The 27,711-nt window shown below is 51.8% G+C and overlaps 4 protein-coding genes across 6 annotated transcripts in view; 2 read left to right on the top strand and 2 right to left on the bottom strand.

Moving 5' to 3' along the window:
* The window catches only part of LOC120816942 (ankyrin repeat- and BTB/POZ domain-containing protein 3-A), a 74,458-nt gene extending 59,506 nt beyond the window's left edge, over positions 1–14,952 (bottom strand). The window contains 1 exon segment of the mRNA XM_040172626.2: positions 13,845–14,952. Within this exon segment, the coding sequence (XP_040028560.2) occupies positions 13,845–14,709 (865 nt within the window). The 5' untranslated portion in view covers positions 14,710–14,952.
* A 2,411-nt stretch (positions 14,953–17,363) lies between these two features.
* On the top strand, positions 17,364–22,464 carry LOC120816944 (cryptochrome-1). 2 transcript variants are annotated; one of them, XM_040172635.2, is made up of 13 exons: positions 17,364–18,373; positions 19,063–19,171; positions 19,269–19,411; positions 19,496–19,680; positions 19,823–19,911; positions 20,078–20,218; positions 20,306–20,617; positions 20,719–20,870; positions 20,958–21,160; positions 21,253–21,342; positions 21,445–21,525; positions 21,619–21,701; positions 21,971–22,464. In XM_040172635.2, exons 1-12 carry the CDS (start codon positions 18,216–18,218, stop codon positions 21,696–21,698), a joined length of 1,743 nt encoding a protein of 580 aa, XP_040028569.2. In that variant the 5' UTR covers positions 17,364–18,215; the 3' UTR covers positions 21,699–21,701; positions 21,971–22,464. The 2 variants fall into 2 exon arrangements, with proteins under 2 accessions (XP_040028569.2, XP_077956627.1); XM_078100501.1 differs by having other exon boundaries at positions 21,918–22,464.
* Positions 22,465–22,550: 86 nt separating this feature from the next.
* Positions 22,551–24,274, bottom strand: LOC120816945 (transcription termination factor 2, mitochondrial). Of its 2 annotated transcripts, none has more exons than XM_040172638.2 (2): positions 24,199–24,274; positions 22,551–23,833 (listed from the first exon to the last, which is right to left on the bottom strand). In XM_040172638.2, the coding sequence occupies exon 2, from the start codon at positions 23,824–23,826 to the stop codon at positions 22,687–22,689; it is 1,140 nt and encodes a 379-aa protein (XP_040028572.2). In that variant the 5' UTR covers positions 23,827–23,833; positions 24,199–24,274; the 3' UTR covers positions 22,551–22,686. The 2 variants fall into 2 exon arrangements, with proteins under 2 accessions (XP_040028572.2, XP_040028573.2); XM_040172639.2 differs by lacking the exon at positions 24,199–24,274 and adding an exon at positions 24,079–24,176.
* A 600-nt stretch (positions 24,275–24,874) lies between these two features.
* Positions 24,875–27,449, top strand: LOC120816946 (troponin T, cardiac muscle isoforms). The gene has a single exon (XM_078100502.1). It carries the CDS (start codon positions 26,429–26,431, stop codon positions 27,212–27,214), a length of 786 nt encoding a protein of 261 aa, XP_077956628.1. The 5' UTR covers positions 24,875–26,428; the 3' UTR covers positions 27,215–27,449.
* Positions 27,450–27,711: the final 262 nt, after the last annotated feature.

Genomic DNA, 27,711 nt, shown 5'->3' with positions numbered 1-27,711 from the left:
GCGTCACGCAATGTGGACGTAATGTTGCATCAAAGGTGCTCCGGGCGATGTCACGTTGAGGACGTCAGTGCGGAGCTGCGACTAATTACTAATTCCATATTGATTCATCTTTAAAGGTGCATGAACGGGTGTTTCTTAGGGTAGGCTGTAAACATGAAGCTGGTGCCGAGCAATAAGCAATTTAAGCCTCCATTTGGGTGTTTGTGTTCATATAATGAATTTAAGTCCAATATTTGCTCCTGAGGAAAATATTTTGAACCTTAAAGCTGCCAATTACAACCCTGAGCCAGGTGACTTAATCGGGTTCTGCGCCAGTCATTCCATCCACCTTGGATTTAGAAATATTGATTATAGACACATTGATTCTCCGTCCCTCAAAAAGTGGAAAATGTCCAAGCTCCAACAGCTCAAGGTGACATTTTTAAATTTGCTCATTTTGCACAAAGAATTGTCCAAAGGGCAAAAGGATCCTGACGCTTGAGAAGCTACAGCTAACGAATATTTAGCATTTGGGCTTGACACAATAAGTGCGTGCTCAATACATGATTAACAATGTCTCTGGTGGATGAGTTATGTAACTGGGAGCAAAGACGGCTCCATGTACTGATTTAGTTGACATCATATATCACTCGAAATGGCCACGTTTCCCCCCCCCGTCCCGTTAAAAAACCTCCCGTGAACTGACTAGTGCGATTTGGTTGGGGAGTTGGGACGTATTCTGACGAGGCAGAGAGAGTGAAAAGTGAGCTCTCCCTTGTGGCCTCCCCCTCTCAGCGGTTATACAGTGTTTACTGCCTTGCTTATTTCCTTTGGCTGCCGATGTCCCAGTGATGGGCCCACAAGGTCCACCTCGGGGGCCGGGACTACAGCGGCCAATTTGGAGACTGTGGCTCAAATTCCCCGATACAGTCCGGTGCGCCCTCTCTTAAATTACGTTTCGCCGAGTGTGCCCCCAGCGGTGCCGTACGGGGACAAGTTTAAGTGAGGAGGACAAGGAAGTACAGTGTGTCTATTTTCCAGATGGTTGAACAAACTGCATTTTGGCAGCAGCACAGAATTCAGGTCACCGAGGGGCAGTACGGTGGCTTAAAGGGCCGTGGTGACCGACCAATTTCTACTGGCTGGTCACGTCCAGATAAGACCGGTGCCTTTGCTTGGAGCAGCCGACAATTTTTTTTTTTTTACCATCCCCTGGTGTCCGGCTGCGTCTCGGACCACCTGGAGGCTCCCCCCCCTCCGGTCCTCCCCTCCGTCCCGGAGGAGTGCGCTTGCCGCGCGCCGTCATCCATCGGGCTTGTCGCCGGTCGCTCCGGGGCGCTCGCCGAGGACTCCGGGGGACTCGGCTTCATTTCCGCCGCTCTGATTGTCCCGGCCCGCTCAGCGGGAACGGGGAGGCCTTCGCCGCCACCACCGCCGCCTCCTCTTCGCCTCCCTCTTCTGTCTCCCTGTGTTAGTTCCCCCTTCAGTCAGCGAGATGATTGCACTCCCCCGTTTCGTACCAATCTCGTCACCTCTCAGCTTTCCCTTTCTGCTGCCCAGTAATGACTAGCATGAATGAAATGGGCCTATACACTTCATATGTGTCTACGTGTGCATACATGAATGCAATCAGCCTCTCTTTGGGTTTCCTCACACTGCAGGAAAGCCAGTTTCACTAGCGGAGCTTTGTCAGCGTGGGATTGCCTCTCCGTTTAAGAGCTACCGCCATTTCATCAGGGAAAGTGTTAAAAGACTCTTTATGGATTTGAATAAATAAGTAAGGAGGCAGAGTCCTGCTGTGAGCGGCGCGGGGGGGAAATGTCCAGCAAACTTTAATTTTGTGATAGTGGAGGTCAAATGAAAATGTACGTTTAATAAATGATACCTTACTATAGCTCTTCTCCTTCAAAATGAATAATTGAATAATTAATGTGAAATGATCAACAGTAAAATATGCACTTAAATGTACTTAATACATAATAAATTAATATTTATTATTATTATATTATTCTAATATTATTATTAATTCTACATAATACATAATAAATTAATATTTATTATTATATTATTCTAATATTAATATTTATTATTATTATATTATTCTAATATTAATATTTATTATTATTATTATTTTATTCAAATATTATTATTAATTACTAATATTAATAATAATACATTTTTAAATAACATTTTTGAAAATATTTCTTCTCAATGTAATCTTTCACATCCGCTATTCAAATTCAAGTCCTTTTAGTTCCCAATCCCATCCTCTGTATACCCGAGTGTACCTTTTCTTGAATGCTGCTCTTTAAATATCACTGCTGTCCCACAGAGTAAACCACCACAACGACCAGGGAGATGAACCATCAACACCTGCTGGTGTCTCTCCAACACCAGCTTCTGGTCTCCTGTGGTGTGTACTTTATTCATGTGGAATCCCTCAATAAATCTGTTACACACTCTCCTTATAAAACGGACTGTACGGTCGGACAGCATTTAAGCAAAGGCCAAATTGTGACGCTTTCTGCACTGTCAGCAGAACTGCCGGGGAGCCAAAATCGGAGCGAGTGTACTTTTTGCTTCACATCGCCTTGACAGCGCCGGCTCCACGGAGGCTCCTCCTCTAAAAACGCCGCCTCACAAGGCGACCGAGGAAGTTAATTTGGCAGGGCCGCTCCCAGGCATGGCCTGGCCTACTTTTAACCCCCCCCCCCCCCCCCTACCCCCGTCCCGCTATAGCCACCGTACTTGTAGGAGGGTTGGGGGAGATCCGCTGAGCGCGCCCTCGCCGTCTGCTGGTCCGCTTACACTCGGCTGAAGTCCCCCCCACCCCCCCCCCCCCCATCTGCGGCCGATTCGCGGGCGCCTCGCACACACGCACCGGCGCAGCAGGCGACAGTGGTCATTTGGGGCGCTTGGCTTGATGTCGGCTGTCTGTGGCCCAAATAGGCATCGAGGGGAAACATGCACCAGTGCCTTAAATTACCGTCTGCTAGCAGACACACATGCAGTGTAGTTACTTCACCTCGGAATCATGCAGGAAAAAAATGGAGGATAAAAAAAGAAAATGGCACACGGCTGTATTTTGCGATGTAGGTCTCGTCTTGTGTTGTCGGAGCTGCGACCGTCCACATCTCCTGCAGCTGTCTGCTGGGCGTGCTGCAGTGAGAGGGCAGCATCGCTCTCTCGAGCTCTCTTCCTCTTTCAACAGTCGCCTCTCGTCTGCTCGCTGGAGTGCAACACCATGTCATTATGTGTGGCCCCCTCGCTGTGACGGCTGGCTATTTGGGACTTTACCGAGATGTGTTTGACTTAAACGGTCCGGGAAGAGCGGCTTGTAACGTTGCATGCGCACCCATGGGATGACCGATGAGATGCAAGGTAGCTGGAACGTACCAGTCCTCTAAATGCCTGCAAATAGAGATGAACTTGTGACTACTTCCTTTGCTTTGAAACACAACATCGCTCATTGTGAAGATCTTTCACTGCTATGCATCAGAGTATTTCTTATTCTAAAAAAGTAAAAGAAATTCCACTGCAATGTATCCCCTTTGATACCGAAACTTGGGTATTGCCAAACTTCAAACAACCCTTCGACTGGCACGAGGCAAAGCTTTTTGTCCTATCGTGACCTACACAAACGTTTGGCCTTAAATGAATAGTGGAGCTTCACCAACCGGGTGTCTACACCTGCTGGAACTCCCACCACAAAGGAAGCCAGGTTCAGGGTTAACTGCACTGCTTGACGGCGTAATGTTGGAGGGTCTGGGCGAGTCCTCCTGGGAGGACACACTGGGGCAAATCCCAAAACGCAGGGGTGGGAGTAATGTGTCCCATCAGGCCTCAAGAGGAAGGACTCAAAAAAGGAAGACGCTGGAGCGATGCACGGATGCATATGTTCTGTGTCCCACCGTGTCATGCATGCATATATGCATGTATGTACATCTCACTGCTAACAGACTAGGAAGAGAAGGTTTGCATGAACCTTGAACAAGCGGCGTCTCACGCGAGGACACGACACCCCGGGAGACGAGGGAGCGGGAGCTATAGCAACCGCAGCCGGCTGGTTCATCCTGTTTTCGGAAAAAAAAGTCAGTTACAAGCCGGTGAACCGACCGCAAAGACCGAAAGGCTTTAATGTGGCGGAATGTTTCCGTCTTTTCGCACGTCGCCGATTTATTCCAATTAGAGGAGGCTGGTTTTTAAGCTCCCTAAACCGACACTTGAACACACAGCTGTGGTGTTGCTGCTGTCCACATGTTCACCTCCCACGCTCGCAATACTCTTACCCCATTAGTCCGATCCCAATTACCGGCGTCCACGATGCTGACTCATGGACGCCGGATAACAGCTGAAGATCATCACACACACACACACACACAGTCACAAATTAGCACGCTCGACAAAGAGGTTATTATTTTTGAGGCTGTCAATTTGTGCATTAGAGGTTTTTCCACCGTTGGGCATAATTATGTCGGAGATTTAAGATTTTCAAAGAAAGGGGGGAGGGGGGGGCTCTGAGGAAAGGAGTGATCTGAAAAGCAAATTAGAGACGTGGGATGATGGAGCGCTTTCCTCTTCATCGGGAGGCTGTTTGTGAGGCGCGCTTTAATATCAAAGCTGCTGCTCGACCGGATCCTCGTTTACGTCCCATAACCGTGGGATCCTCTGGGGACCACGAACTGCATGGACTCAGTCTGGACCGGATTACAACTCCAGAACCTAAACATTCAGAAAAGAACAAACACACCACGGGTGATGAAACCCTGAGGCGGAGTTTACAAAAATCCCCGAGATGACGTGTACTTCAATTCAACCCAATAAAGATCAGGGTCCAGTTACACAATATAAATGAGGCATTCAGTGTCGCAATAGGAAAACTCAGCGCACAATAACGAAACCCGCAGCGCAGTCAGTTGCCCCCCCCCCTTCCCGGTCTGTGCCATCGACTATGATGCGGTCCAGCGTCCCGGTGGGAGTAAGTCATGAGATGTTGTGTCATCCCAGCAGCTGTGACCGGGTGTGTTTGTTTGTATCGGACACGAGGATCCGTAACCGCACACAATAACGCGCGCACGCGGTGTCAGATGGCACAACAGAAAGGTCGGCCTCTAGTTCAGCTCAGGCTGCTGTCTTTGTCCGTGTTTACCGCTTAAACAAACGCTTCTCTGTTCAAATTTTTACTGTTACTCAGGTTCTAAATGACAGATTACAGACTTTAGACACCTTAAGCTTCGTAAAATGTCAGAAAAGCCCATTTGGCGTCTTCGAATTGGCAAACTTCAACATGCAAACGTATTAAGAAAAGCTGCCGACGCCCCAAATCTAAAACCATCTCGTGTCGGATGTGTGTTTTGAATGAATCCCCTTCTACGGATTTCTGCACGGACAAAGAGAAAAGGGAAACACAGAAGAACATTTCAGTGCCCCCGAGTCTTTGTCGTAATCTCTGTGAAAGAAACACTTTATTCCCATCGGGCGGTTTGTGTACACCTGTGTGCGTGTACACTTCAGTGTGTGACTGTATCTGATGCACAAAAAGCGGAATAAAAGCGCCTCTCACAATGGAGGCGGAAATTACTATCCTGTCCATCCGGCACATCAGACTCATCGTTGTGTTTTGTACACAAACTGGTGACGGATGTGATTGTTTCAGAAGTGAAGCGTTAATGTGAAAGGACACAACAAGATAAATATGAACAGTGGAGCTACAGGCAGCATCGCTTTCCTCCATCCGTCTCACGCTAAACCCTCTGCACATAATCCCGCCTGTCGGCTTTTTGACGGCTCGCTGTGAACACTGGACCTATTTTTTTTTATATGTGTCGGTCACAGTAACAAAGGTCCCGCGGCTGGAGTCAGCGTGGCACCACAGAGGATGGATTCACCGCCACAGACCACAGCATTTTCAGTGCGACCGCCTACTTTGAGAAAGTAAAATAAACAAACTTCCGACGTTCAATTTGTCAGCAGAGGACGTCTCTGTTATCTGCCACACATCTCTTTTTCAAAACGGGCTGAGCTCCCGAAATGAGCTTTTCATCAGCACCCTCGTAGCGCGAGGACTTCCAGCGGGGCACTCGATCACCCCTCGCCCCCCCCCCCTGTGAGGAGGCAGGGATTTATGCAGCAGGCATAAGGCACTCGAGATGATAGCAGACAGCATAGAGCCGGGGGGGGGGGGACCCCGGGGAGCCCACCAGAGTCAGGGGTGAGGGTGGGACGGGAGTGTGGAGGGGGGGGGACCTGTGAAACGAAGGGTCGATTGATATTTCCGGAGCAATTTCCCGGCCGAGAGGGAAAGAGAGCCAGACGGAGGAGGGACGGCTAAGAGATGTGGAGTGTGAGAACCTGCTGCGGCCAGATGTTCACAGCCCACAGCAGGAGTTACTCAACGACATCCATGGTGGGGGTTTTCCCGATAAACCTGGGACCTTTCGGACGCATCGTGGGTACCCAGCCGCTGCCTCGTGTGGGTGTGCGTTAGCGTAGGTGAGCGCGCTCTTTGGGGAATAAACTTGGCATCAGCAGGCGACGCACGGAAACCCATCGCTGCACATTAAAGCCGCTTGACGCCACCCGGGCTTTTTGTTCATGCCGTGAAAGGACTGACGGTGTTCTGAGGCTGTGAGAAAGAAACAAAAACTGTGACTCTAACTTCCTTTTTTTTGAGCTGTGGAACGTTCTGTCTGTGTGAGGAGAGCGAGGACCAACATGTGCATACGCACACATTATTATATAACATACATATTATGAGGATTTGACAGGAGGGGGCTGTGACGCAGCCTGTCGGCGGCTTCGAAGCAGGTCCGACCGGTGAGGGCGTCTCCCGCTGATTACGCCACACCTGGTTCAGGTACACACACGTTTCCCCAGATGTTGTGCACACACAGGAGCCAGTTCACCAAGACGTCAGCGGGGAAATATGTCTTTCTCACACGTAGGCTGCACGTTAATGTTCTACCCGCTCAAAGTGTTCGTTCCTCGAAGGAAACCCTCTTTTGACCCCCTGGAGAGGATCTTTTAGTCCTTGTTTGAAAATTGTCTTAGAGAACCACGCCGTCTATTGGCTTCATAATCGTTTCCCTGCAACCCTCTTGGACCCCATGAACAAACGGAACCCGCGCGCGCTGATTATTCATTTATCACCCAAGTCTTAAACTCGTCGAGGTCACGTCAGCCTTGTCCTCATCGTGCGGCCGGTAGAGTCCCGTACGTTTCCTCAAATGTTGCAGTTGATGCAGGCCAGGTGGGGTTTTTGGTGCCGTTTCAAGAGAAGCGCAGTGACTTTCAGCTAGAAAACCCCCTGCAGACGCAGACAATCCCCCCACACAGAAATGCTAAATCTAGCTTCAGGATTTGGGCTCTTTAAGATTCTTGCTTCCCAGCTGGTACATGCAATAATTTCCCCACTTTACAATACAAAATGCAGCGTCCCTCAGCCAGGAACGAGACATCCTCGTCGTCTTCTTGGACCTGTTCTCCGTCCCAGTGGCAGCAGATGGCTCCCCCCCCCCCGGAGCCTGGAGCGACATTTCCCATCAGCACCTCGGGAACAGCCGGTACCCGGCCCCGCCCCTCGGTAATTAAATGCTGCCCGTCCCGTGAGGCGTAGGACATCGACACTGGAGCCCCGCGGGTCAGCGAAGACGAGGCTCCGTTTATCCACAGCGCTCCGTCCAATCGAGTTCCTGTCCTGGATGGACACACTTTTCCACCCTTTTCTATACTGCAGATCAGCCGAGGATGTGTTATTCGGTGTGGACCGGTTTGTCCCCCCACAGTGCCGTGGATAACGTGGTCTTACTAAGCGTTACTGCTGTGAAACAGCTGGATTCACTGCGTTCAGTCTGCTGTTTTTAGAAGCCTTTCTTGCTGCATAACTCATTACAAAATGAAATAATTACACAATCCCATGCAGGCTGAGAAATGCTGGGTTTTCATTAAGCCCGTAAGTGGGATCCAGCTCCGCAGGCTGAAAGACAGGAGGCACGCGAGGAGCTTCTGGTGAAAGCTCCCAACTGGCGGAAAAGCTCTGATCAAACTCATCAACACTTTGCGTTCACATGGTGGGAACAGAGCAGCTCCTCTCTGGTTTGGACCCTGCCTCAACAAACACGTCTCCGGGGACGAGATCAAATGTCTCGTTGAGTTTTCGCAAAGCCTTTAATCGCTCTGCTAGAACACGAGGGGCCGAGCGGTGGGAGCCAAGTCGTCATGTCATATAGTTCTGTAATAATCTGTGCTCGCCGAGGAGGCCGAGAGACGTCAGCGAACTGCGAGCGTTCACGTTGAACACAAACTGTGAGGTCGACGAAAGACGCTCTTGAGTCACCGAGAACAAAGACTTCCTGTTTTGTGGAGGAAGTGCCCGTAAAATACAGACAGCGAAAACCAAGAAATGTCAGTCTGAAGAAGGAAAGAGAAGAGAGAGGTGCAGCGGGGGAGGAGGAGGAGGGTGGGACGATTTGTCATTTTCCTACTTCACACGTTTAGAAGGTAAATGGATGAAACATCTGCCCAATGAACACTGCAGAGCTGCAAAAGCAAAGCAGCCACTGTGCTTTCCTGATGTAAGGTCCGGATTCCCGGATTCAACGTTTCACTCTGTCACTTTATGTTGTTTAACATGATATTTTATCATCAGTTTGTCTCCGTTTGCTCTCTGCCTGTCACGGAGAACATTTATACTCAATTGCAATAAGACGAGCAAAATAAAAATCGTCAATATGCAATTTCAATAGATGTCTTCCGAGAACCGGACCAAGAGGGGGAGACAAACGGATGGTTCATCGGCGGCAGCTCTGTTAGAAAAGCATGAGCGCAAAGTAACCCGTCGTGGGACACTTGGCTGGTTAAACTCGCCTCCACTTAAGAGCCTCATTGAGTCTCCTAAGTGGGAATGAAAGCGTCTTTGCGTTTTTTTTCCTTTTGAAAAAGTTTCCAAATCGTGCGCCGTGGTTTTATCGCAGATCTTGTGCCCACACCAGAAAAGAAATGTACACACAGGAACCGTCCCATTTCGGTTCGACTCGAAAGGGAACAATGTGGAAAACAATAGTCTGGAACGCAAGTCAGCGGGGGGGGGAAAATCATCTCCGACTTCCATTCATTTAAAGTACGTTCTGCAGAGAGCCGGGTGTCAATATATAGGAGGGGGAATAAATCCTGCATGTATTTCCCTTTTCACACATACACAACGTAAGCTCCAGGATGCTAATAGGTGCGTTAAATAACAGCAGGGGGAAGCTGTGATTGACGCGCGGTGCGTCGGAGGAGAAAACACGCTGCTGGAATAATGCAAGTCATCTGCCCGCTGCTTAACTCACTAACTCGGCTGACGGCGCAGAATTTGAGTGATTGCGTCTTAAATTGCATATTTGTTCTCTAACAATTGATTTGATGAAGCATTAAATTCGAGAGGACAATCAGTCGGTAGCCAGTTTCATTTATCCTCCCACCAGATTTTTGATAAGTGTCCACGTGGAGCTTTTTTACTCCTATATTTTGTGTTAATGCAGCCAGAAAACCCCCCCACTGACCAGCAGTTAGAAAGAGAGCAATCATGAAAAGTCCCAGGAAGATAAAAACCAATCTGACTCACTAAATGAGTGAAAATGTGACCTGAAGCCCAACATTCCTCCCTTTCCAAGGAAGGAAACCCAACATTTCACAACTATTCAAGAGCTTCACTCCTTCAACAAGTCATCAAACTGTTTTCTCAGAAGTCTTCATCATCGCCGGCTGTAAAGAACTCCACAAACAGGTTGTATTTTGCAAAGTAAAATCAAAAAAAAAAAAAAAAAGAGCTGACAAAACAGTTTGTGATGAAAAGGCCTCGTCTCAGCGGTGAAAGAAACCACGAGCGGACCGGTGCAAAGAGAGCGTGCGACGTGCGAACGGAAACCCCCCCCGAGACGCCTCGCGAGAAGCAGAACATGCGACGTTGTGGTTTCCCCACAAATGCAAACGGGCCGATTTAAAAAAAAAAATCACAGCTTTGCAGACTACTCATCTCACAGACGACAGCGGGCCGTCTCCCACCTTTAGATCTTAAAAGGAGCCCATGTGTCTAATGGCATTTAAATCAAGCAGTGAAAAGCAAAAGGGCGAGTAAACCGTCAACATCATTAACAAAAACTAAGATGCAAGTCCCTTTGCAAGAAACGGCACAAAAGAAGTTCAAATTAAAACGGCCTCATGACATGAAACAACACAGCGTGCACAGTTTGTGTCGAGATCTTTCAGGACGTTTGTCTTGTAATCTCGTCTCCTGGATGTTGTGCATTTGCTCGACTTGCCTTTGCAGCATTGTCGCTCCATTGACTTCCTCCCGACACTAATCGGCCTCCTGTTGCACCAGAAACCCTCAGCCGTTTCACCCGGGGTCAAGGGTCAACAGACGGAGCTGATTACGGGCGGGAGAGCGAGCGCGTCTCTCCAACTCGACGGGGGTGTGAGAAAGAGCCGGAGAGGGGAGGGCAAAGAAAAACAAGCGTCGCTCGGACAGCAGGAATGCGAGCGCCATCGCTAGCATTAGCTGAGCTAAGTCGAATAGCATCTTTTGTAACTCGGATCGTCCCCTTTTTTTCAGGAAGGAACCGTAGCAATGGGACGTCTCTGGGGGGGACATGTTATCTGGACCACACAGACCGGATCGGATCAAACGTCCCGACGTGGACCTGCACCACTGGGTGGAAATACCACCGTTGTTCTCTGCAGCTGCTAATTCCTAATCCAGAGAAGCACAGACGTTGGATATGTGAGGGACCTCACCTCGTCCCCCCCCTCCCCCCACCCCCCAGCCCGCTTTCTCCTCCCCCACTTTACACCCTCACAGCGAGCATCACCCGGCCTCACGCTCACGCTCATTATCTCCTCCTGGCCCGGTGGCGCTTTCACCTCTTCGCGGTCTGAAACTACGCTCCAAATCACACGGAAGTAATAAAGGAGACACAACATCTCAGTCTCGCTCGCCCCGCAAGCCGAGTTCCCTGTTCCTGTTTGGGGGGGGATCACAGAATTAATGTGAAATGATTCTCAATATTTCCAAAAAGCCACAGCCGCGGAGGAGAATGGAAGCAGCTCGGCCTCCCGCGTAGCTTCTCGATCCCTGACCCGCCCCCCCCCCCTCGAGAAGAGGCAGCGTGGCGGTAGGGGTGTGGGTGCAGCCCTCGCTCTCATGAAATTACCATGGCATGAAAATCCATCACAAGCAGCTCGCCCGCTCACGCGGGTGCTCGCGTCTCCAACGGGGCAATCTGTCAGCTCATCTGCGCGTCCGCCCCCGAGGAGGGGAAGGACGGGGCGGAGAAACAATAATAACAGAACGGACAACAAAAGGCTTTGCCAGGGATCGCGCGCGTTATGAGTTAAGCTTATTAAAAAACGAATCTGCACACGCCGGGCGCAATAAAATATGGTGTGAAAGACGGGGGAGTCGAGAAGCAGGGAGGAATGACACCCCGCCGCCAATTTAATAGACCAGCTACAGCGGGCAAGAGCAGTTCCATTCGTGTTGTGTCATCGGGCCCGGGGCGAGGGGGGGTGAGGAGGGGCGAGGGGGGGGGGGGGGGGGGTGGGCAGATCGGTCCCTCGGGGGAAGGTCACGGAAAATGACATAATCAGATACGATCAAGTCCTCCGGGATCCCAGATTTACACGGCGGCAGGTTGGTCTCCGACGTCACTTTTCATGATTGGGTTTGACACGACGGAGGAGAGACGGAGGAGAGAACGAGGAGAGACGGAGGAGAGACGGAGGAGAGGACGAGGAGAGACGGAGGAGAGGACGAGGAGAGACGGAGGAGAGGACGAGGGGTCTTTTGGTGGTGTTTGTGAGGCAGAAGGAGTTCGTTTGGTCTCAATTGAGGCTCAAAGTCCAGTTTAGAGCAACGCACCAGAGTTTCCTTTAGCCGCTCGGTTTTCGGGCCTATAGACACAGGAAATGTGCATCAAGTTGATTTACCTCCAATATTTGTTTCAATCCACCAGATGTCCTGGGGGGGGGGTTCCTGGTAATATGAACCTCGTCTATATTTTTCCAAAACTACGTGGAGGAAACTCCAGACATCTGAGTGACAAACTTCTTGCATTATTTTCTACTAAACGCTGAGTTTACAGAAAGAAAAAAAAACAGCACATTTGGAAATCCTACATTTATTTCATGGCTGTCAGAGTGACATCACGCTGTGTTGTGCAAGTGCAATAAGCCTCCTCTGCACCATCAGGAAATGATGCGTTTCACATAGAAGTGAAAGGGTGGGGGGTTGGGGGGGGCGTGCATGACGCTCAGCTCTGCACCCCGTCTGCAGAGAACTACCTGCTTCTCCACTGCAATTTTCGAGACAAAGCAGCCGTTGTGTGCTGAATCCTCCTCAGGCGGATTCAATGGCGTCTCCCAAGTACGACCCCCGACAATCAGTCGAGAAAATGAATCAAATCGTCAATTGGTTCGATGAAACGTAATTTTCTGGATTTTGCGTCTCATTTCTGCTGGTTTTCTTTTTAGTGTTTTGTATTGATGTCGATTGAATGAGCTGTTTTGAACTCTTCTCTGCCATTTAAAGTAACTGTTAGTTTCGGTCCTGAATCCTTTTTCTATGTCAGTTCTGTTGTTTCTTTCGGGCGGAATCGTCAAACCTTTCGAACTATAGCAAATATTCAAATTCAAGAAGGTTTTAACTCCAAATATTTCTGCTGAAGGAAGTGAGTTGACTAGTTTATTTAGCGCTTCTTTTCTCATTGACATTCTGCATCGAGGGTTATTGCCGCGAAGGTTGAACGTGGCTGAGACAAAGAGGTCTGGATTATAAAATACATATATTATGTGGGGGGGGAAAAACCTCCATCCATAACAGGAACGTATGAGAGCTGATGCTTCTGGAACAATCTCCCAGAGCAGCAGCTCATCCTCGGGCCAAGTCCACCATACCCCCCCCCCCCCTACCCCCCCATCCTATTCATTTAGCTGCAAACAAACAATCAGGCTGAAAACACTTCTCGAGGGAGCGGCTGCACAATTCTCTCGGTCAACATTGCGCGGCCCCGGCTTGGCTCTCGGCTTGGCTCTCGGCTCGAAGGACAACATTTCAAGTCCCTTCTGCTTTTGGAGCGCCAGCCAGCTCATTCGGGGGGCCTTGGATGAGAGGAGCAGCCCACACGGACAGCTTACACCTTCTGGAGCGAGACAGTAATAGCGTTGAGCATCCCGGGGAACGCACGCACGCACGCACACGACACAAACACACGAGCAAAAACAACCATTAGCATGAGCATCGGGCCCTCCGGTGGGAGTCCGGGAGCCCGAAGAAGCCGGAGCGCCTTTGATTCCCCCGTTCGGACTGCAGCTTGCTTTGATAACCGAGATGGGCAGCTCCCGTTTCAGAGGTGGGCCTCCAGCTCTAAACCCGGGGTGATAAATAGTCAAGAAACTGTCAAGTCCTTTTGTTTGGCAGAGTAATTGCAGCCCAGCGACGTCACACACTTATTGCACATATTACTTTTCCAGAGGGACCAATGGGAAACCAGAGTATCGCTCTCCAAGTATTTTCTCTCACAAATAATCATATTTCTGAAGAAATGAATGCAAATTGGTTTCTGTTTTTTTTTTCCACAAAGAAAATGTCTCTTTCCTCGGGGAGCGGGACCCTCGTTCCCACTGACTCACTGGTTTAGTCTAAAGAAACAGCCACACATGGGCTATTTCTTGGAGCACGTGGGCCTTTAGTTCAAGGGGGTATTTGATTTCATTCCTTGGGTGTATTTTTTTTTACAGCGTAAGTGTTGCCTGGAGACGCACAACCGAAGGAACAAAATCCCACTCCGGCACACGCGGGACTTATTGGGGCGCCTAACTCGTCTTACCACTCGAATTCTTCCCGCAGACGAGGTGCTGGTGGGGCTGCAGCAGACCCCACATCTCCGAGTCTCCGTTGATGGCTTGCTCCAGGGACTCCAGCGTAAACTTGGGCACCCCGTTGTCCCTCTCCACCAGCGCGCTGCGCAGGACGCGGCCGAACACCTCTCGGAACAGGCTCTCCACGCACGCCGCCAGGTATATGGCCGCGTGCTCGTGGATCCTGAGCGCCACCCGGCTGTCCACCATCCACCTGAAGAACTTCCCCACGGAGAACACCAGCCCGCAGCGCGCCGACTTGCCCCGGCTGAACTTGTCCCCGGTGCTCATGTTGTAGAGGGACAGCGCGCTGAGGGCCGCCGCGATGCAGTTCACGGAGATGGTCCACGAGAGCACCACCTTGATGGCGCTCTGGATCTCGTGCTTGGTGCACCTGGCGTAGCGCAGGCTGAGCCGCTGCGCCTCCCGCGCCACCCTCACCAGCGCGCGGCTGACGAGCGCGGAGAGCCGCGCCAGGACCTCCGGCGGAGGGTCGCCCGCCATCAGCTCCTCGTCCTTCCTCAGTGCGCCCTCCACCTCGCCGAGGCTCCACGGCACGTCGTCCAGCTCCGTCAGCTTGGCGCACTGACCCGAGCAGTCCAGGGTCTCCGGGTCCTCCGCCAGGACGGTGTTGACCGTGTCCAAGCTGTTCTGTCGGCTGTGCATGGATTCCGTCAGATGCCAGCAGTTGGCCCCATGCGCGAGGGACTGATGCGTGTCGGAGCAGCACAGCGACACGCTGGACGACCTGACCGAGTCCGCGGCTCCACCATAACCAGAATCAAGCGTTAAATCCTCCAGCGTCCTCGCGGCTGTCTTACCCTTGCCTGCCATGGCTGCACCGCATACTGTTGGGAATGCTTGGTCTCGATTAAACGACACAAACTCCTTTGTCGCTGATCATTGGTTCTCTCTTCCTCATTTCCCGGCGACCTTTCTTCTTCTTCTTCTTCTTCCTCCTCCTCCTCCTCCTCCTCCTCGAAGTGGCCGGGTGGGCTCCGACGTCCAGAACTTCACGCGCGTAACCGGAGAGCGCACGAACCCCGGCGCGCTCACTGCGACGCGCTCTGCACAGGAAGGGACTCCGGAGGAGAGGTGGAGCCTGGAGCCCCCGCGGCCACGGAGGAGCCAATCTGCGTCTCCGTCAGCTCTGACTGACGCTGACCGCCCCCACCTGCTGCTGCCGCTGCCGCTGCCGTCGGGCAGGGCACGGGCTATCTGCTGGTGTCACGACGAGGGAGGTGGAGACAAATGGTGGAGGCATTTCACGAAGGTGTAGCGGAATTGTGCACTGGTGACTTAAGAACAGGAGAGGGGCTGCATGAAAACCCTGACATTTACAATGCTTTCTTATAATAAGATTATTTTTTTCAGAGGTCAAAGGTCATGCAGTTGTTTGTTCTCCTGCGCCTACACAGCTCGATTCAAATCTAATGGAACGAGTTAAATGAACTCGGGCTGCAAGTTGAAATGCACACGTTTTAATTGTCAATATTGTCACAGGCCTTTAAAAAGAAGAGAAGATGTCTCACTCTTATGTCACATTTTTATGGTCATAATAACATTAATAGTGCATCAACATTTGTGGCCCTACGTTGTATTTTCTTTCATCCCATTAGGATGTAACATGTAGCCGTGCTGCAGTGAAAAGCAGCATTCTCATGGTGATAATCGTCAATAAATAAAGTGACGGTGGGTCTGCGGCACGAGTACTTTTGTTGACTTTGGCTTTAATGCCAGATCATAAATACTCACTGTCCTACATGCAGCCGTAACACAGACCTGCGGTCCCTGTGGGTCGAGGCTTTGCCGCCCTCAATCATGATGTTTGTCCAGAGATTTATTCTCCACAATACAAATTCTAATTTTTTTTCTTCTTCTCGCTGGGCCGTGAAAGCAAAGGGTGGGTTGATTTGAATTCTGGGGCCGTGCTGAGGGGAACAGTTGGGCGGAATCGATGATTCGTACGTTCTGCCGGGGCTCCTCCTCGCACGCCTCAGCTGGACCCGACCGTCTGTCCTCTGGCCCTTTCATATTTTACCGGCGTGCGACGCTGCGGGAGCCGTGCCGGAACTGATGAGGAAAGAATTACAAATTTATGGAGATGACGTGACGCCCGCTCTCACAGAGTGATTGACGGGTAGAGTTTAAAAACAAATGGTGCACTATTCAGTTTGAGAGCAGTATTGACCCTCCGCGTGGGAACACATCAGTCCTCTGAATGCTACTTTCGGATGCGGAAATATTTGTATTGACCGAATGCTGAATTATTTACCTGTCAATACAGAGCATGAGGGAGATACTGATCCTTCTGATTCTTATAACTCCATGAGAGAAAATAATTACTGTTTCAATTTCTGGATTAAAAGCTCTTCCTAAAGAGTTAATTTGGAAACACGCGGCCTCCCAGTCAGTGACAGGAGCTTCTTCTCCTGCAGTCGGCCATGATGTCTTGATGCAATGCAGCACATCTTGCTGACTAGCTCAGGTGGAGGTGGGCAGCTGGCAGCAGCTCCTCTACTCGCCCCATGGTCCTTCCGAAGCGCGTCCTCATGCATCGAGCCTCGGTTGCCTGGTAACAGCAAAATGATGAGGATTTTCCCCGGCAAGATGATGGAGTGTTAGTATTTTGCCAGTAGAATTTGCGCATGGTTTAAACACGCCTCCCTTAGTCATGCTGCACGGTCACGTTTTCTAACGTTTTTTTTATTTTCCTATTAATTACTTATGACTCCAAAGGTTATGGATGATTTTGCTTGTTTTTAAAATATTATTTATTCTGTATTTTGGTATCAAGTGTTTGTACATTTGGCAGAATTGTGACTCAATATTACATTTTGTAGGACACTTTATTAAAGGCTAAAAAAAAACATGTTCATATGCCACAATGCCGTAATTCTGAATAAACGTTGGCTGATAAGGTGCAAAAGACAAAATAAAAGTGCAGCATCCTCTGTCTAAACTTCTCCTGCTTCACGGGTGTATTTTTTATCATGTTATCATCCGGCTTAAAAGGAGCGCTCTAATAGCACGAGGTAATACTGCCCCCACGTGGCTGAAATACCGCATTACTCCACCCGACGGCTGCGTCTCACGTATTGCATAATTACAACATTTACGCAACAGTTGTGACGCATTTCTTATTCAGACGCTGAATGAATTAACACTTCAAACAGATAAGTAGCTCTCATCTAACGCACCGCTTAAAAACGAATTTCACAGGAGACACAACGTTGGATTCAGATAAGAAAATTAAATTAAATCACATCTGAACATCTCCTGTAATTTTAAACCATTTCACTTGAAGCTTTCTATCAGTCGGCGGTCTGTCTGAATATAAAGTGCGTCAGCTTCAAGTACAGCTCGGAGAGACGCGCACGCGCACACGCGCGTGACCGCCCCCCACCTCCCCGGTCATGCCCGACTTCATGTGCTCATCCGGGTTCTTTCACGGTAAACAAGCCTGGTTGACTCTGGAGGCTTTGGGCTTTTTTTTTTTTGGTTGATTCTTTGAAACGTTTACGGTTTTCGCACATACGTCTCCCACGTGCACGTCCACAGCTTTGACAGCTTTTGTTTGGGCTTTTAATGAACTAATTCTACCAATGTAAAACGTGTGCACATATTCGGCACTCCGCAGTTTAACGTATTTAAATCCGTTTTCCGTGAGGTCACCGGTATACGCACGCGCTCCCATGTGGGCACGCTGCACAAACGTGAGCTCGCCGGACCAATGGCGGAGCTCACAGCCGCCGCGCGTCATCGCGTGTGGGCGGAGTCTGGGGGGGGGGGGGGGGGGGGGATTCGACGGCGAGGGGGCGGCGGTCGAGCGGCTGTTGGCGGACTTGCGGGGCTCATCCGGACCGCGTTTTGTGCGTCACGACACCAAACGGGACCGATCGGCATTTTTTTTTTTACCGTGTCCGCGCGCACTCGCGTCGCCAAGGGAAGACCGTTTAGACAAGAACGAGTCTGAGAGTGTATTTACATGACAGGCGCTAACGTCATTGGCGGTGCGCAGCGGGTTGTGGGATCGCGACCCCGTCACGCTTTTGCCGCGAGGACAAACGCGTTCCAGTACAGTTCTACACACGTTTATTCATTTTCATTCATTCCGACACAGAAGCGGGTCCCACAGCCCCAAACGGTTCCGCAGCCCGGCGCTCGAACCCTCGACGTCATGGAGGCGGTTCCGTCGGAGCAGGGTTGACCCGCAAACTTTGCGTCGCAGCAACGAGTCGAAGTCGCGTTGCCGCGAGTTGTTCTTTAGACTTTTGCATTCGACCTACTTCTTTTTTTTTTCTTCTTTTTTTTTTAATTCGATAAGGGAAAGTTGAGAAATGGTCACTAACAGCATCCACTGGTTCCGGAAGGGCTTGCGGCTCCACGACAACCCGTCGCTCGCTGACTCCCTGCTGGGGGCGGACACCGTCCGCTGCGTCTACATCCTCGACCCCTGGTTCGCGGGGTCCTCCAACGTGGGCATCCACAGGTGGAGGTGAGAAACGAACAGCTGTGCAAACACAGGGTGCATGATGATGATGATGATGATGATGATGATGATGATGACACTAATAATAATTATTAGACAGTTTTCCCCTTTTTATGTTTTGTTCTACGTGCATGCACATCTGAATGCTATGATGCATGTTTTAGTCGTATATTCAGTTGAATGCACCGGGCAGTTGAGTTTAAACCTGCTGTTAAAAAAAATATGTTGCACTTACCATAATTCAATGAACCAAACGTTTAGTTAATAAGCAACTTTTGATGAGAGTTAACTCGTTTCAAATCAAAGTGCGTTTCTGTGCAGATTGAACTTATTTGGGTTTGCTGCCGACGTCATTTTGACATCGCAATGTTAATACGAGTCAAATGAGCACTTATTGATAAAAGTGTCAGCGAGGGGACGTAAACGCGGTCTTCACTCCTCTACTACACCGTGCAGTTGGACGCTCAATAAAACAAACAAATCTCTAATCAGCAACCATCATAATAGCAAACGTCAACAAAAACCTGCAGACGCATCATTCGATGAGGCAAAATATACGTATCCTTTGGGATATGGGATAATGGGATCACTCCTGTTCACAGATATTATTCTGAATTTACATAATAAACAACAAGTTGCAGCATCACAAGAGTTCCTGAAATCCCATTGTGGCGTTTCTTCCCCCCCCCGTCCAGGTTCTTACTGCAGAGTCTGCAGGACTTGGACTCCAGCCTCCGGAAGCACCACTCTCGGCTGTTTGTGATCCGAGGACAGCCCACCGACGTCTTTCCCAGACTCTTCAAGGTGACGTCTCATTTGAGCCCAAAAAACATGTCGCGCAAGGCCCTGTTCATTGAGCCCCCTCGGCTCACTCTTTGATCTCCTCCCCCCTGCTCCTCAGGAATGGAACACCTCCCGTTTGTCCTACGAGTACGACTCCGAGCCCTTCGGTAAAGAGCGCGACGCGGCCATCAGGAAGCTGGCCTGTGAGGCCGGCGTGGAGGTGACCGTCCGCGTCTCCCACACCCTGTACGACCCGGACAGGTGAGTCGGCATCGACCCCCCCGTCGAGCTTCACAGCTTGTTGTTCTCCAGCCGCTTGACCCTCTGCTCGTTCCCCGCCCGCAGGATCATAGAGCTGAACGGGGGTCAGTCGCCTCTCACCTACAAGCGGTTCCAGACCCTCATCGGTCGCATGGAATCGGTGGAGATGCCCGCGGAGTCCGTGGCGGACGACGTCATGGGGAAATGCCGGACGCCGATGTCCGAGGACCACGACGACAAGTTCGGCGTCCCCTCCTTGGAGGAGCTGGGTGAGTGCGGCCCGGACGGAACCGCGCCGGGAGTTTGGGGTTCAGCGAAAAAGCACGAGGAAGATTTATCCGGAAGGCCAACTTCTATCTGGGGACACAAGGTGAAATGCAAACGTTTCGTGCGCTTCATCTTTCCCTGCAGGTTTCGACACTGAAGGTCTGTCCTCGGCTGTGTGGCCCGGTGGGGAGACCGAAGCCCTCGCGCGGCTCGAGAGGCATTTGGAGAGGAAGGTCGGTCAGATCCTGCTTACTTACCTGTTTATAGAGGGAAAACGACTAGAAATGTCTCTTTCGGCGCCCCTCCGCCAATGGGACCGCCTCGGTGGAGAGCATGCGGTGACCATCACACGCCGTGCCCCGCCATTGGTGTCTGACCGCGTGACCGTCTTGCCATCAGGCGTGGGTCGCCAACTTCGAGCGTCCCAGAATGAACGCCAACTCGCTGCTCGCCAGCCCGACGGGCCTCAGCCCGTACCTGCGCTTCGGCTGCCTCTCCTGCCGCCTCTTCTACTTCAAGCTCACCGACCTCTACATGAAGGTGAGTCACGAAACGACCCCGTGGACGACAGCGAAGCGTTCCAGCAGCTCGCCAACGGCCTAAACCCCTCCCCCGGCCCCCTTACAGGTGAAGAAGAACAGCTCTCCCCCGCTCTCGCTCTACGGCCAGCTGCTGTGGCGCGAGTTCTTCTACACGGCGGCCACCAACAACCCTCGCTTCGACAAGATGGAGAGCAACCCCATCTGCGTCCAGATCCCGTGGGACCGCGACCCCGAGGCGCTGGCCAAGTGGGCGGAGGGCCGGACGGGCTTCCCCTGGATCGACGCCATCATGACGCAGCTGAGGCGGGAGGGCTGGATCCACCACCTGGCCAGACACGCCGTGGCGTGTTTCCTGACCCGAGGGGACCTGTGGATCGGCTGGGAGGAGGGCATGAAGGTGCGCCGCGAAATACGGTATCGGAAAATGTAACCAGCGGGTCTGTTAGAATTAACCGTTATTTCCGCTTGAATTTAACTTTAAAGACAATGTGTCCTCAGGTGTTTGAGGAGCTGCTGCTGGATGCAGACTGGAGTGTGAACGCGGGCAGCTGGATGTGGCTCTCTTGCAGCTCTTTCTTCCAGCAGTTCTTCCACTGCTACTGCCCCGTGGGCTTCGGCCGGCGCGCCGACCCCAACGGGGATTACATTCGGTACGCCGGCAAAAGGGGGAACCTTACGCCATTTTTAAACCGAGGTCATCACCGGCAACAATAATCCTCCTGGTGCCTTCCACTCAGGCGCTACCTGCCCATTCTGAGAGGCTTTCCGGCCGAGTACATCTACGACCCCTGGAACGCTCCGGAGAGCGTGCAGAAGGCGGCCGAGTGCGTCATCGGCGTGCATTACCCCAAGCCCATGGTGAACCACGCGGACGCCAGTCGTCTCAACATCGAGCGAATGAAGCAGATTTACCAGCAGCTGTCCTGTTGCAGAGGCTTCGGTGAGGAGACACACACACACACACACACACACACACACACACACACACACACAGCAGACCCGCTGTTGACCGTCAGCCGTCTGTGTCTTTAGGCCTTCTGGCTTCGGTTCCTTCCACGTGCCACGGTACCGGGGAGACGTCCTCAAACGTCGAGGCGCCGCACGCCGACTCCGCTCCATCTGGTGGGTGGCACATTTTCTTTACCTCCCCCCCCCCCCCATTGCCTCTGGAGGTGAAGTTGTGTCTCCTGATTGGTTTCAAAATGTGTTTTTTGGTTCTGTCAGGCTGTGCGATGCCGGTTCCCTCCCAGTCCGACTGGCCGAGCAGCGTCCGGATGCACCGGCTGGCTGATCCGCCCCAGCAGGGTGGGGGCCGAACGCCTTACACGCCTAACTTTCCCCTTCTGGTACGGCGCTTTGTGCTGTGAGCGTCTGAACGGTGCGGTCTGTGTTTAACAGGCCCGGGGCTCCGCAAGCGGCACAGCGAGGACGCCGCCGACGGCAAAAGCGCAAAAGTCCAGAGACGCGGCGCTCTCTAGGAGGTCAGTTAAAGAATTATTTAGAATTAGAACTAAATCCTGTGTTTCAGGACAGTAGAAATTAAAAAAAAAGACTTTGGGAACAAAAGGAACGTGAAGCTTTTTCATCTGTGTCTTAAATGGCTGAATTGATGTTTGAACGGTGATGAAATCTTCCTCTTTTTACTTTGCATTGTTCAGGACTACTGATTGAATTGTGTATTTTGTGTGTTTTTCTAGACATAATTTGCCATAATTTGTGTGTCCCTCTCGTCCCCTCCGTCCCCTCACAGGCGTGCAGACGGACCGAGTACACAGGCGCCGCTAAATGGACTTTACGGTTTAAATAGTCACACACACACACACACACACACAATGTGATCACCGCTGTCACTGGAGCGGCGTTTTACACTGTGCTCATCGTTTGGTTAATATTCATGGGACAAAATCCACATATGTATATCATGAATTTCCTAATTTCACATCCAACATGTACATATTTGAATATTATGTGTGCGTTTACTCTCTTTGTGTAGCCACAGACCCTCTGATATATTTTTGATATGAGAAACCCAGGTGGATGGTTTTGTTTGTTATTTTGTGTACTTTTCTGCCTCTTTATTTATTCAACTGCAGCTCTTTCTCCTTTTTGAGCCGTCGAAGATGCGTCATTCCCTCCCCGCGTTACAGGCAACATTAGTATGGCGTTAAAGATTAAGAGAAATCCTTTCTTTACGTCCCTTCTCAATGTGCATGTTTTATTAAAAGTGTGTTTGAATATACAAAATGGTTTCAGTTGCATTCTTTCAAGAAGTATCACTCAGTGGGGATAAAAAGCTGTTTGATAGTAGGGAATTAAACTAAAACAAGACATGTAGACGCAGCATTTATTGCTCATAAAAAGCATCATGTTATGAATCACAGCCAACGTTTTGTCAGTATGCTGACATAAGATGCAGTACCTGCGTCGCATGGCTGAACCCAGCACGTAACAGCGTATCGCGCACCTTCACTCCTCGGCCGGCCGGAGGGGAGCGACGGGGTTGAACATCGGCCGCCGCTGCCGCAGGTGCAGTTTGCCGCAGCTGGTCTCGAAGTCCTTCTTGGTTCCCGCGACGACGTCCAGGCTGCCCGAGCGCACGTCGTACCCCAGGGAGGCCAGCTTCTGGATGCGGTAGAGCACGATCGGCGTGGTGAGCTCCAGCACGTTCGGGGACTCCTTCACCTGCTGCGCGCTCAGCCCGACGTCCATCAGCCCCTGGAAACGCGCCGCCAGGGTGGGCAGGGAGTGGTGCAGAACGGCCGGGCAGCGGGTCGCTATCTGCTTCAGTTCGTCCTCGGAGCAGGCCAGGGCCGCCTCCACGTAACCCAGCGCCCGGCGCATGGCCTCCGGCCGCAGCTCCGCGACGGAGGCCCTGAGGCTGGAGACCAGGCCGAGGAGCTCCTCCGTGGTGAAGCCCCGCTCCCTCAGGAAGCCCAGGCTGTCCCTCCAGGCGCCGGCCGGCCGCAGCAGGATGTGCGGGTTCTGCGCGAGGAGCTTCCGCAGCCAGACGCGCAGGTCGCCCTCGTCCCCGCCCAGCTCCAGGTAGGTCTCTCTCAGGGTGTGCACGACCTCCTTGTTGAGCCCCACGGGTCGGCTGAAGCTCTGCGGGGCGCTGGCCATCAGCTTGCCGATGATCCTGTTGCCGAGGCCCAGACTCTGGAGGAAGAGGACGTTTGCCCGCTGGTGCCCGTGGTGGGTCAGCGTGAAGAAAGAGGCCGGGAACTTCTCCACCATGCTCATCAGCTCGCGCTTGTTGGGGCACACGGACACCCAAAGGTCGCGCTGGGCTGCCGCCTCCTCCGGGCGACACAGGACCGCCTCGGGGTGCGTCTCCAGGATGCTCGCGATCGCCGTCGCGTCGGCGCCCATGTCCCGCAGCAGCTCGGCGGTTTCGCGGACGTACGCGGATCCCTCGGACAGAACCCAGGCCTTGGACTTGCGCACCTTACGGATGTCCACCGACAGCTGGTAGAGGGACCGCACGGTGAGCTGGTTCTCCGGCGTTTTAGGGGGAGGGGCCGCCGTGGAGGCGGAGGCAGAGGGCGGGCCGAGGAGCCTCAACCTCCGGCTGCAGGCGCACAGCGAGGAGGTTGTGACTCGCAGCATGGTGGACCTGAATGGAGGAGAAGTACGAGTGAGCTGAGAAGGTGGCATCAACTGTCCTAAAGTGATCAACCGCCAAGACCTTAAGCTCAGAGTTTATAAACTCCCAAACGTTCTCGCTTGTGATCCCTCGTATGATATTAAGTCTTTGTAAATGCATTAACACCGATGTCCTTAGTTATCCAGGTATGGGACAGATAAGGGGGACATTGAGTCCTACATATATAAGTTATATTTTATAACATCAGTGCGCACTACTTCACTCGGGGGGAACAAACATCCAGCCACACGTGACCGCAGCGTCTGAAAAAAAAAAAAAAACACAGACAGTCCGTTTATTTAAGAAAATATTCATTATAAAACAAGTCATTTTACCAGGTTCCGACTCCGGCCGTTCCGCTCTCATAACAGGAGAGAAAGAGGGCGGAGCAATGAGCCGCGTCATCATGACGCGACGGCGCGTGTCAGTGACGTGGCGCTGTTACGGTGGAACTACAACGAAAGAAGGACTACAAAACGCGCAACTAAAACGTGACAGAATGAAATCGCTCACTGCGTTGCACGCTGGTTGTTTAAAGAGAGAAAACGTAGCTCGATCAACTGATCAACTCTGAACAATTATTATCCACTGGCTCGATATTAATGTAACTCAATATTATATATATATATGTTTTTTTTACATGTTGTGGATGCCATTTTGCATCAGTTTACCATCGAAGCAGGTGCAAAACAATCCGTAGATATTGAGATTCCTCAGTTGAGTATTTTCTGCAAACTGCTGGAAACACTGCATGCTTCTGACCACATGAGGTCCCTGTTGCCTCGGTGTTGCCTACAAGTCTGGCTGTTTGATCCCTGATTGATTGCTCATAACGTCGGTGTGTGGATGTCACTTGGTTTGGTGCTGACGGGCATCTTGCATGAGAGGCTCCATCAGCGCGTGAACGTCACACACAACTGACATCTGCAGCGTTGGTATGCAAAAATGAGTCATGCTATTTAAGATTAATAAAAGGTTGAATACACTGCAGTGACGCACACATAATAACATTTAGTCCTGTGTGGTTTGTTTATCATTTCTATTGCCGATTTTTCACATTTTGTATTCCTTTTTTCTGTCTTCAAACGTTGCATTAAACGTTTCTAATTCCTCTTAAGGACGTCGACCCCTCAAAAGAAAAAGCAGCTCTTTTCATTGTTTCATCACGAACCGTTTGGTTTGCTCAACTCACTCTACTTGCTCTCTGCGGACGGCTTCAAACCGCAGCTATTTATAGCCTTTGTTGCCTTCCTGCGCTGATGGACACAGTTGTCCCTCACTGCCAGTAACCCGTATCGCGCCGGGACCACCTGCTGCGGTGGGCTGGCATGTGGAGCGGAGGTCCACTCTGTCGGATGAGACAGGGAACGTTCTCCTTCAAATGTGTCTTTCCTTATATGCCGCAATGAACCTATCCTCGCCGAGAGCTACAGCGGAAGAATGGAACTGAACCCCCCTCCTCCTGAAGGTGTCATCTTCCGCTGTGCACCAGAACGGCGTTCATTCTAACGAGGCCGATGCCACCGTTTACTTTGAATTCTCAGACCCGACGGAGCTCCTGAACCTCCAACCCAGACCCCCCCCCCAGTCAGTTATCTCATGCGTTTGTCGACTTCATCACAACTCAAGACTCGGGAACATTAATTGTTGACACAGCGTTGCATCGTGGGAGCAATTACGCTTTAATCCAGGCAGCGCTGAGAGGCGAAGAGCCTCCGATAGCAAGAATGTTTTAATTACATTCCAGCGTGGAGACTCGTCTTTGTCTTTGTTCTTGCTGGCGATCCCCTGATGGAAAATAATAACAGTTATTGGTGAAACAATAACTTTACGCAGATGTGAATCGACATTAAACGGATGAAGACAAACCCCAGAGATGCCAGGCTGTAGTTTTTTATTTCAAGGTGGCGGCTGTTTTTGGAGAATGTGACAGCTGTAACTTCCCCTCATTAAAGTCCTCCCCGGCTCCGAGGCCGCATGGAACTCCTCCAAACACCACGGTGGCCTTTAAACCTTCACGATGGATTAGCAGGCCCCCCCCCCTCCCCCCAAACCGGGCGTGAAATACGACCTACAGGGGTGAAGCACATCGATCTCCATTTATCCGCTGCTTCCACGTCGCTGAGGCCTCAGAAGGCCTGTAGAAGTTCTCTGTCATTTGTCCCTGATGATGTTGCTGTGTGGGACTGGAGAGCACAAGTGTGTGTGTGTGTGTGTGTGTGTGTGTGTGTGTGTGTGTGCGCGGATCTGAAATAGTCTCATCTTGTCCTTACAAAGGAATGAGGAGGCGCCGCAGGGTCATAGAGGAGGGCGGGGAAGGGGGGGTCAAGCGTAGCTGAAGGTTTGTTGAGGAGAAAATAGACTTCTCCATCTGTCTCAAAGTCCGCCCCGCGGCTGACCCCCCCCCCCCCCCCCCCCCACTCTGGAGACTCTGGAGGTCACGTGGTTAAAAAAGAAAAACCAGGCGAACCCCTTAAAAGCCCCCGAGCAGGCCCCGAGAAGCAAGTCGTCCCGCAGCTGGTCTCAGTGGTCGCCCTGCCTCCTCCCGCCTAGAAGGCCTCCATCATGTCAGACAGCGAGGAGTACAACGAGCTGGAGGAGGAAGAAGCCGAAGAAGAGGAGCGGGAGGAGGATGAGGCGGAGGCGGCAGAGCCCGAGGAGGACTGCAAGCGGAGGCCTAAAACGACTTACGTGCCCAACATCGCCCCTCCGAAGCTCCCGGACGGCGAGAAGGTGGACTTCGACGACCTGCACCGCAGGCGCCTGGAGAAGGACTTCGACGACCTCCAGACGCTGATAGAGTCGCACTTCTCCGCGCGGCAAAAGGAGGAGGAGGAGCTCCTGGCGCTGCGCGGCCGCATCGAGCGCCGCCGCTCCGACCGCGCGGAGCAGCAACGCGTGCGCGCCGAGCGGGAGCGGGAGCGCGCGGCGCGCCTCGCCGGGGAGAGGGCGCGCCGCGAGGAGGAGGCGGCGGCCAAGCTGCGCGCCGACGAGGAGGCGAAGAAGAAGAAGACCTTCACCAGCAAGTCGTTCGGCGGCTACCTGCAGAAGGCGGACCAGAGGAAGGGCAAGAAGCTGACGGCGCGGGAGGAGAAGAAGAAGGCGCTGACGGAGCGCCGGAGGCCGCTCAACATCGACCACCTGAGCCAGGAGAAGCTGGCGGACAAGGCGCGCGACCTGTGGCGGTGGCTCCAGCAGCTGCACGCGGAGAAGTTCGAGCTGGCCGAGAAGCTCAAGAGGCAGAAGTACGACATCCACGTGCTGCGGAACCGCGTCAGCGACCACCAGCGGGGCTCCAAAGGGCCCAAGACCTCCCGCGGGGCAAAGGGCAAGTCCGGCTCCTGGAAGTGAGCGACTGGATCGCCGAGTTGTTCCTGGACTGTGTCTTATTGGGGGGGGGGGATCGTAAATGAATGTTGTTGTCGACTTTATTAAACGTGATGTGTGGTGGTGTTAATAGCAAATTCTCCATGCAGCGTTTCTCTTTGCAAAACAACACTATTTCCACCTGTACAGACAGTATTTTCCTCCACCTTCCCCTGAAACTACATGTGTGTGTTCATTAAATATAATCTGCCCGAAAGTCCACCTGGCTACATTCTAACTCGTGCACGCGTACACACAATGAACCTCTGGAGTCGTTTTAAATAAAAGCCAGAGAGACCCCGTCGTTACCTAATTGAATGGCAGCATGTCACTTGTTGACGCCCAGCAGGTGTTGCCCAGCTGACTCTCAGGAGACTCATTTAGACCCTCTGTGTAGGCCCCCCCCCCCCCCCCCCCCCCCCCCCGCTGCCGAGCGAGGGGTCGCGACCCGAATAGTCTGCAGAGAGAGACGTGGTCTTCAG

This window comes from Gasterosteus aculeatus, chromosome 4 (genome assembly GCF_964276395.1).
Source record: "Gasterosteus aculeatus chromosome 4, fGasAcu3.hap1.1, whole genome shotgun sequence".
NCBI classification, from domain to species: domain Eukaryota; kingdom Metazoa; phylum Chordata; class Actinopteri; order Perciformes; family Gasterosteidae; genus Gasterosteus; species Gasterosteus aculeatus.
The sequence above is the reverse complement of the archived record's forward strand: the minus strand, read 5'-3'. Positions and strand labels throughout refer to the sequence as shown.

Bases quoted from the DNA above. Each gene is read 5' to 3' on its own strand.
- LOC120816944 (XM_040172635.2), top strand. From the start codon at position 18,216: ATGGTCACTAACAGCATCCACTGGTTCCGGAAGGGCTTGCGGCTCCAC. The intron at 19,412-19,495 runs GTGAGTCGGCAT...CCCCGCCCGCAG, and splicing joins ACCCTGTACGACCCGGACAG to GATCATAGAGCTGAACGGGG. The intron at 21,526-21,618 runs GTGGGGGCCGAA...TGTGTTTAACAG, and splicing joins GGCTGATCCGCCCCAGCAGG to GCCCGGGGCTCCGCAAGCGG.
- LOC120816946 (XM_078100502.1), top strand. From the start codon at position 26,429: ATGTCAGACAGCGAGGAGTACAACGAGCTGGAGGAGGAAGAAGCCGAA.
- LOC120816945 (XM_040172638.2), bottom strand. From the start codon at position 23,826: ATGCTGCGAGTCACAACCTCCTCGCTGTGCGCCTGCAGCCGGAGGTTG.